Here is an 8,786-nt window from a genome sequence, read left to right as displayed (position 1 = left end):
ATTTCAGAAAAAAAAATCAGTATCTCAAATTTTACTCATTTGAGAGTCTACAGACTATGCTTGTTCAGTTACCAATAATTCAAAGGTAGTGGAACTAGCTTTTTGCATTTAAAGTATCTTCATTTCTAAAACCAAAAAACTGTAAAGATGCCCTTTCACAGCATAAATGATCTGTGGTGTTTGCTCGAGTCTTATAGTTTTATGACTATTGTGAAATTGGGAACTTTAGTATCTCAGAGTAGCATTAAGAACTGTAGATAAGAAAGATGCAGGGGTGCCTTGCATTGACATCATGCCTACGTTACTAGTTAAACCAGTTATACGAACACATTTATTTCAAGGAGACATTATCCAGCTGCTTGAAGGCTGTGTTTGGTAAAGCCCGCAGAATCCAAGAGACAGACTTATCATCCCAAACCCGCTTCAAATTGGTCTGCAGAAGAACCAGTCCCAAGACACAAGGCGGGGGGGGGGAAAGCGTATCACCACCTGCGGACACACGCAATTACTACCTCCCACTACAGGCCAAAAATGTTTGCCAGTCCCAACACATGGCCACAGCTGCAGGGATAAAACAAACTGGAAGGAGCTACTTAAAAACATATGCTTTTGTGTTATCTATGTTTTGTAAAATAAGTACCATTCCACTACTATTGCGGACAAAAGTATTTCTACAATGGTGCATCAAGAAAATCACTGTTTTGGTTTCCAAGTTTGTACCTCTTCTGGAAAATTTTCATTGCAAACAGGCCAGGTTTATAAGAAACTGTATTTTCTTTGTAATTACCTCACTAGCAAATTTCACCAAGATCACCAAATAAGCTAAAACAATCTTGCTAGCTCAGACGCAGTCTAGTTCCACAGAAGAAAGAGTTTTTGAACCTGTGCAAAAGAAGCAGACAATTTTATTAAGTTCTACTAGACCAAGAGTATTTTAAATTTATTATTCAGTAACCTGAACAAAGCTTTCAATGTGTGCATGTTCACATACTGCTAGCACCCAGAGAACCAGTCAAAACTGGCATCTGTCATTAGTTCAGATAGTATTCAAGCATAAAATAGTTGGTATACTAAACAGTATCAGTAAGATTGAAGTAAGACTGAACTAAAGCCTTATATAAACAAATGTCATAAGTCTGTTACAGACTTGTAAGTCTGCTACAGGTATGTAAGTCATTCCAAAGAGTAACATAAAGGTAACTTAGTACATACAGATCTTAAGAGTCAATTGCGTAATGTGTAAGTTTAGCAATATTTCAACAGCATATCTTTTCTGATCTCTTCTACATACTCCTGTTGTAGCCACACCTGCTCCTTTTAGCTTTCTCACCTTTCTAAAGTTATGCAAGTCTTGAGCAGCCTGTCAACCAGCCTCCCTTTTTCAATCAGCATTCATCCAGATGTTTTTTAATGTAGCCTGACATATGGGCAGAAACATAGACAAGGAAATTGTAGGACTCACATTTTTTCCTGATGCTAGTTTGTGCATTTAGAAAAAAAAAAATCAAAATCTTAAAGCACAGTATATATTTTACTTCAATGAATTTTAATACCCTTCTGCAATCCATACAATTAATTGTGAGTTAAATAACTTCATTTCCTCAGAGCCTTCTTTTCCCATTAATCACAAGATTAAAAGGATCAAAATTCTTGTCAAGATTTAGCAGATACAGATATGACACGTAGCGATTGGTAGACTAAGTCAAACTACTATAATGACAAGTCAGTTAAGTTATTAATAACCTAGCTTCCTACTAAAAGAATTGTTTTCAAAACAGTATGACCTGAAAGTGAAATTAAACTCATCTTTCCAAAAATTAGTAAGATCTAAAGGTTCCAACAAACATCATGGTACTGTCTTCCCAACTTGTTCTGAGTAGGAAGACAGAAACCTACTTGAATGGATACTCTACAAAAACTTTGGGGTTTATTTATTCATTTATTTAAAAGACCCTTCCTCTGGTTGAAATCTGTCACTGACACAAGAGAGGCTGACAGTCCATTAATTAGATCTCACAACAGTAAATTAATTCCCTCCAGGAATACACACTGTGAGCAGAACTGTACACTTGATACCCCCCCTTTTTCCTCTCTATATTTTGTATTTCAGAATTTTTTGCTATTTTTATTTCAATAAGAGATGTCATTTCCAAATATAGATAATTTTCTTCAATGCCCTGGTACACAGGGAAATGTCTCAGGAACGTGTTCCGTTTTAAACTTAGTAAACCTAGTTTCAAGTTTCTCATTTGCCCTTTAACTACAATCTCGTAAAAATAATGGTTCTTCGCACCATCTCCCAATACCTGAGCGCAACCACTTAAATTCTTGCTCTAATTATCAACAACAGGCATTCAGAGATTACTTCAAAATCCAAGGTTCCAGCATAATATCCGTCTTTTCAGCCACTCTACCTCAATAAAACTGTGCTCACGTCAATTTTTCTTGTCAGAGTTCTGTTGTGGTGAACAGAATTCTAAGATCTCAAGGCCAGCAATTGCAATTAAAGTATAAATACTGAAAGCTCTGCTAACACATTATGGGTGTTGAAGATTTCTGTAGAAACAGTTAAACTGAAAACACTGGATCAATTAAGCAAAGGCACGTGGCCTACTTTTAGTAATACTTTTGAGTACCTTTAAAATAAAAAAGAAAAGCTATTTCAATGATTAAGACAAGCTTTAGTTATTTTATCCATTGCCCTAACCTTAAGAAGCTCAACATGTTATACATATATACTACAAGGAAAAAAGTTTTAATTATCTTCGCTTCATTAAAAAAAAAAAAAACCAAACCAAAACAGCATTTCAATACAGAATTCTCAAACACCAATATGAAGAAAATACTAAATACTCTGAACAGTCTTAATGTTTTTATGGCTTTTTAGAAACCAGAGCCCTCAAATTTCATGGGCAGATGCAAAATTTACCACCTGAAAGGCAGCATAAAGAGTTAACTCCAAGACCTTAGCTAACTGAGACAATTAAGCAAGAAATGTTATTTTTTCTTTGCCACTGGATTAAACTTCCCCCAACCCAATGCTTTCCTACTGCACTAAAAGGCAGGATAGGTATTTTGACATTCATATAAAACCAATAAAGAACAGAAATAAGTTAAGATGCAGATGGTAATTGATAGACTATTGATAGGCAGTTAACAGGCTACAACACAAAATGGCTAGGAGTGATGCAAAGTTAGTTTACCACAGAAGGGAATAACAATAAGTGTGCTGGAAAGTGCCTGACTGCAGGACACCCTTTATTCTAATGTTCTTTTATTAAACAAAAAGAGAACCGGTTAGAACTACTGCTGAAGCCTCACTGCTCTTCCTTTGTAAACTGTATTTCTCCTCCCTTTCTCACAAGTCCCTTTTTTACAAGAGCTAAGGTCTTTATGACAGAAGCCCTACTTCTTACAAAAAGCAAGCAACTTAGAACTTCTGATTCAATTGTGTTACCTAAATCTCTTGCAATTCTCTCTCCTTTCAGGGGGAAACAATGCACTATTACTATTTTATGGTCCTCAGCATCCAGTTTTGGAGGACATCTTACAGAAATCTGTCTTCCCTTTGCACATGTATTGAAGAGGCCTCTTGTCAAGCCAACATTCCAATGAAGGCTGGATGTTAACCTCCAGATTTCACCATCAGTTTGTCACCTTAAGAAGAATGGGCCAGCAGTCCCCATTTATTATTTTTTTTGTTTGTTTGCTTTGTTATAAATGTCTCAATTCTCCTTGTCTCAAGATATTAGAGTTGCTGCCAGGTGGTTGGGTAGAATCACTAATGTACAGCCTTAGGAGAGTCAAAAATAAATACTACAAATTTGAGCAATCATTTCTCCATCCCTTCACCAGTCGGTAGCAGCAACAACTGGTACAGACCCATCAGTGTTCCACTACAATACAGATTTTCAACAAATCCTAAGTTTTATCAATAAAGCACAGTTCAGTTGCTTTGTTGATGAAAGTGCATTAGAGTTCCTGTTTCTCTCCACTAACCACAGTGGAGTCAGATGCAACAGGAACTTTATTACTTCCAGCAAAAACAGAATCAAAAGCAGCTTCCTGGTCCTCTGAAGTCACAGTAGCAGTGGATCCTTTAACAGATGTGCTGGTAAAGGCTGGCCGTTGCTGTGTAATCCTTTCCAGGTCTGCTCTTTTCCTACCTCTTCTTTTGCCCAGGATTTTGATGTAATTAGCTGGCACAAGTCCTGTGGTTTGGCCATCATAACTAGCCAAAAGCCAACCACGGATTTTGGGTTGTTGTTCTGAAGAAGAAAAGGCAAACGCATCAAGTTACAAAACAATTCGAAATATATTGCAGTTGAGGCACAAATACACCAGAAGGTAGATGACACAACAGCTAATCACACAGAGATGATAACTCTGTGACGAAAGCCAAATACAAATTACTTCACAAGAGAAATGACTAGGATCTGCATTGGTGAGGTGAGCTGAAGAGTACTGTGAAGTGCAGATTGTTCTGAAATCGATGACACCACTGTACTGCAAATGCCTACGTATTTTCACAGTTGTGCAGCACATGTGAGGAAAAGGTAACCACAAGGGTAACCACAAAGCACTCCTCGAGTAAGTTTAGCCTGTGTCATATCTTAGGGAAATTGAACAAAACTACTCAATAAGTTTTATTACAATGCAAGTAATAACTTATGGGAAAAAAAAAAAAAAATCAGTGTGGATGAGGAGTTTGGTTAAATAAGGTGGTTCCTTTGTTTGTTTTCATTTTTAGACTCTAACAATATGGCTTGCTTCACATGCAATTAGAAAATAAAATACAAAACTAAAGCTTACCTTTGGGTGCTAACTTCAGCATGTCACCAGCACGGAAAGAAAGTTCTTCTTCTGAGAGAGCGCCGAAATCATATTCTGCTCTTCCAACTACATGATCATCTTCTCCACTTGCCCATTTACTAGATACTGTTTTCAAAAAGACATTAGAAGTTTATCTGCTTTGAATTATAAAGTTTGGTGGGTTTTTTTAAAGAAAAATGAAGAAAACATGTTAACTTCCTTGCTAAAACTTTTCCAATAGAGAACTGACAGGAGTAACAAACAAAGCATAATTTGTTGAGTCAATCCAACCAATACCTTTCCCCCCGCCCAGCTGCCACATCTAATAGAAAAGAACCATGAAACTGCATCCTAGCTCAACAACAGGCTACTTAAACAGGCTGTTACTTATGTCACGTGCCTAAAATTCAGTATTGTACCCCAGTATCTATTAACTTCTATTACTTCAGTATAAGATTAATTGCTATACATGTGATAACAAAAGGAATAGCATATGCTGCACTTCTCTCGCGCTACAAATCATCTTTACCTGTTTCTTCGTCACTGTATGTAGAAAGCAGTTTCCAAATCAGATAGGGACCTCCCATTATAACAGCAAAGAACAAGAAAATGGGCCAGGATTTTGCGGAGTTAGCCACCTTGTCTTCAAGGCCAGCGCGAGCCACTGTCCCCTCACTTTCAGCCCACAAATCCTCATTCTCGGAGCTCTTCCGCAGACCCAGTAATCGTTGTAGACGTTGGTAGAGATATCTTATAGTTCTCACTAAGGCAAAAGCTGAAAACACCTTTGTGAAGTGTACTTTGAGGCGGGAGAAGTGATTGGCTACATCCAACACAGCTCTGAAACTGTTGTACACAGCTGAAAAGGTAGCATCCATCATCATGCTGACTGAGGCAAAGGCATGCACAATACTTTCAATGGACTGAAATGCACCTCTGCTGCTCTCTTCAGCCTGCTGAACAAACCTGCTGGGAGGAATATCATCTGCACGAAAGCGGTTATAACCCAAGCCACCATATCCGTAACTGTAAGGACTATAGTTTCCATAAAAAGACGTTCCATATGAACCATAGCCTGGAGAAAAAGAACTACTATATGCTGGCCTGAAAGTGCTCAGACTACTGCTTCCTGTTTGCTGTGATGGTCTTGGCAAAATAGGTGGAGGTATTCGTGCAACTATGGGCTGTCCAGGCCTGGTCAGCAGGTTGTCAACCAAATCAGCAGACCTAAACAAATTCAGACAAGAAAGATCAGTACTCAAAATAAGTTTATATATTTTAATTTCTTGGCTAACTATCTAAATACAACAGTGTGTAGCCAAACAGTCAGTACACTGCACAACATTTGTGGGAGGTAGAAATTCTAGTTAGGAAATACAGGTCTTTCGGGGGGAAAAAAAAAATCATAATGAGATATTCAATGTAAATGTGGAACCGCAGCATATCTGAAATAGGCTGAAAGTTTTTCCCTATGTACATGTATTTTATTGACTAAGAAAGCATGAAATGCTACATTTAGATCCAAACCTGATGCTATAACACCAAGGTCATTTTTCTGCACACAAAAGCCTCTCATACGCACTACCAAGAATATTTATGAACTTTTCAACCTAAAAGCTTTATTTCCAATACTTGTTCTCAGCTCTTCAATACAATGAGCCAATGATACAGCAGGAAAGAAGTTTGAGAGCTCTTCTGAACCCACCCCTAGAGAAAAGGGTGGCATGACCTAATTGAGAATCCAAGTAATTATACAACAACATATGCAAGGGCTTTAGGTCCCCCAATTTCCCCCTCTACCCAAACTATCTCATTACCTTTATGTAGCATTTCAAGGGATTGAATCTATTACTGTTAACTGTTGGCAGAAAAAGGTATTATGAGTCAATTATTTGTTTTTAAATTAGTAAACTTTTATCCCTTTGTATGACCATAAGTTTAAGTAATTTTATCTATGCCGCCTTTGTAATAAGAGTCCGCAAGTACTAGACTGGTGTTTGAATTCTATCAAGCAGCTGTCCAACTTTTGCTGTTTCATTAAAAAGCTAATCGCATATTATCATCCTAAAAGTAAAACATTTTGGTCATTTCCATGTTTACTGCCTCATCCCATGACTTGCCACTTATTTAGTCCATTAAATTCACAGAAAAAAAAAACAAACGAAAAGTCAAGTTTGAATTGCTATGGAGCTGCTTCTTTCTACAATGCTTTCTGTGTGAAGCATGGTTGCTGTACTTTTTCTGTAGAAGGTAGGGTACAACTTCCTCTCAGCAAACCTTAGGGGCTTCCACAGCAAGGAATAATATTTATATCTTTACACTGTTTGGTTTTTCCATCATAGACTTTAACTCTCTTAGCAGTTAAAAACAGAAGCAAAAATCAGTTATTATCACAGAAGACAGAGGTACTGTAACTTACTAAGTCACACTACAGTCCCCTCCCCAATAGTCAACTTAGGCCACCTCACTCTAAAGCTACTTGAAGCAATTTAAAATGAGCTAGATAACCCCACCAAGAAAAATTAACATCAAATTTCTTGCTCAGCGAGCTTCAGCTTGCAGTGAAAGCAGCAAAGTTTCTGTTTAGTCTTGGGCTAACCTTTTGCCCAGTTCCAACTCCCTCTAATTGCAGTCGCTAGCACCAAATAAAAAACAAGACTGATCTTCAACCACTAAGCTTTCCTTGATTTCTGATAAAAAGGCAGGCGTTTACAAACACATTCTGTACAACATCCTTCTCCCTGAGCAGGTTGGATTTTCTGGAAAAGCTCAGACTCCCGGCTTAACACACTTGAGACAGACGTACACATGCATCTTTTCCAGTTCCTGGGGACGACCCACAGCTTCTCTATGCCTGCAGAGGCGCGCACACTTACAGAGCTATATAACCCCCAGGAACGGACACCCGCACTCTGTCCACTCGTGACAACACGTACAGCTTTACCTTCACCGCGTTAAACGCGCAGCTTTCTACAGACACAAGTAGGGTTTGAGACCAGTACCCTTCAGGAGCCTCTCACTCCCTCTCCCCACCGAGAAGGGGGAATCCACCAGAGACCCCTCGCTCGCCCGCCCGCCCGCCCGCCGGCCCGGCACACAACCCCTCCACAAAGCAGGGCAAACGACCCCAAACCACCCCAGCAGAGAACCCAACCCCCCTGGGCCACCCAAATCGACAAACCCCCTCACGCTCTGCTCAGCCACTAGCTCGCGGAGGCCCTGCCCGGCTGGGCCCGACCTTTGAGCTCGCCTCAGGGGAGAAGGCCAAGGCGGGAGAGGCGCAGCCGCCCTGAGGGGGCGAACGCCCAAGCCCGCCACAGGCAGGAGAAACCCGGGGTCGGCACGCACACGCGCGCGCACGCACGCACTCACTGGAAGGCCGGCGCCACGGTGCCCGCCAGCCGCCGGTTCTCCCAGGGCTTGGGAGGCGGCTGCTGCGACGCCATCTCCGCCTCGCTGCGGGCCCCGCTCTGCCCCCGACCCAGCGCGGCCCGGCCCGGCCCGCCGCGTTCCTCCGCCTGCTCGCCCGCCCGCCCCGGCAGACATGACAAGGGAGCGCCGAGCTATTCACCAGCCGCCGTTCGGCCAGGGCTTCCCGCCGCGCCGGCCCATCGATGCGCTCTGCCTCGCCGCTGCGCAAGTCTGTGCCTGCTCCGCTGGCCGCCCGGGAAGGGGGGAGGGCAAGGCCCCGCGTGGACCGAGGGGCGCAGCGAGGTGATCGCTTCTCCCCGGGGAGCGGGGCGGGAGGGAGCGAGCGAGCGAGCCCGGAGCTCATCTGCGGCGCCTCTGGCCTCCTGGGGGAGGGCGGCCCTGCGCTCAGCGGTCCCCGTTCAGCCCGCGCGAGGCGCCTCAGGGGCGGGGGGAGTGGAGCTGTAACGGCTCTAACGGCCGGGGGGCGCACGCTCGCGTGTGGGGGTGGGTTACGGGGCTCCCTCCTCTCCCCGAGACCTGAGGTGTCGGGCCGGGAGCGGGGG

At 42.1% G+C, this 8,786-nt stretch overlaps 2 protein-coding genes across 5 annotated transcripts in view; one reads left to right on the top strand and one right to left on the bottom strand.

The window, feature by feature from the left end:
* Positions 1–1,525: 1,525 nt before the first annotated feature.
* On the bottom strand, positions 1,526–8,483 carry PEX13 (peroxisomal biogenesis factor 13). Of its 2 annotated transcripts, none has more exons than XM_052784015.1 (4): positions 8,384–8,483; positions 5,342–6,039; positions 4,813–4,938; positions 1,526–4,268 (listed from the first exon to the last, which is right to left on the bottom strand). In XM_052784015.1, the coding sequence occupies exons 1-4, from the start codon at positions 8,422–8,424 to the stop codon at positions 3,973–3,975; spliced, it is 1,161 nt and encodes a 386-aa protein (XP_052639975.1). In that variant the 5' UTR covers positions 8,425–8,483; the 3' UTR covers positions 1,526–3,972. The 2 variants fall into 2 exon arrangements, with proteins under 2 accessions (XP_052639975.1, XP_052639974.1); XM_052784014.1 differs by lacking the exon at positions 8,384–8,483 and adding an exon at positions 8,185–8,337.
* Positions 8,427–8,786, top strand: part of PUS10 (pseudouridine synthase 10) — a 35,926-nt gene continuing 35,566 nt past the window's right edge. For all 3 annotated transcript variants that reach the window (XR_008234711.1, XM_052784012.1, XM_052784009.1), the window contains exon 1: positions 8,427–8,526. Coding sequence is in view for 2 of the 3 variants with exons in the window: in XM_052784012.1 (XP_052639972.1) it covers positions 8,427–8,526 (100 nt within the window). In the remaining variant the exon portion in view is untranslated. The remainder of the gene's footprint in view (positions 8,527–8,786) is intronic.

This window comes from Harpia harpyja, chromosome 4 (assembly GCF_026419915.1).
Source record: "Harpia harpyja isolate bHarHar1 chromosome 4, bHarHar1 primary haplotype, whole genome shotgun sequence".
Classification (NCBI taxonomy): Eukaryota; Metazoa; Chordata; class Aves; order Accipitriformes; family Accipitridae; genus Harpia; species Harpia harpyja.
This window is presented reverse-complemented; position numbering and strand designations above follow the sequence as displayed.

Coding starts and splice junctions, on each gene's coding strand:
- PEX13 (XM_052784014.1), bottom strand. CDS start 8,258: ATGGCGTCGCAGCAGCCGCCTCCCAAGCCCTGGGAGAACCGGCGGCTG. Junction 4,939..5,341: donor ATACAGTGACGAAGAAACAG/GTAAAGATGATT, acceptor TTTTGAAAACAG/TATCTAGTAAATGGGCAAGT. Junction 4,269..4,812: donor GCTGAAGTTAGCACCCAAAG/GTAAGCTTTAGT, acceptor TTTCTTCTTCAG/AACAACAACCCAAAATCCGT.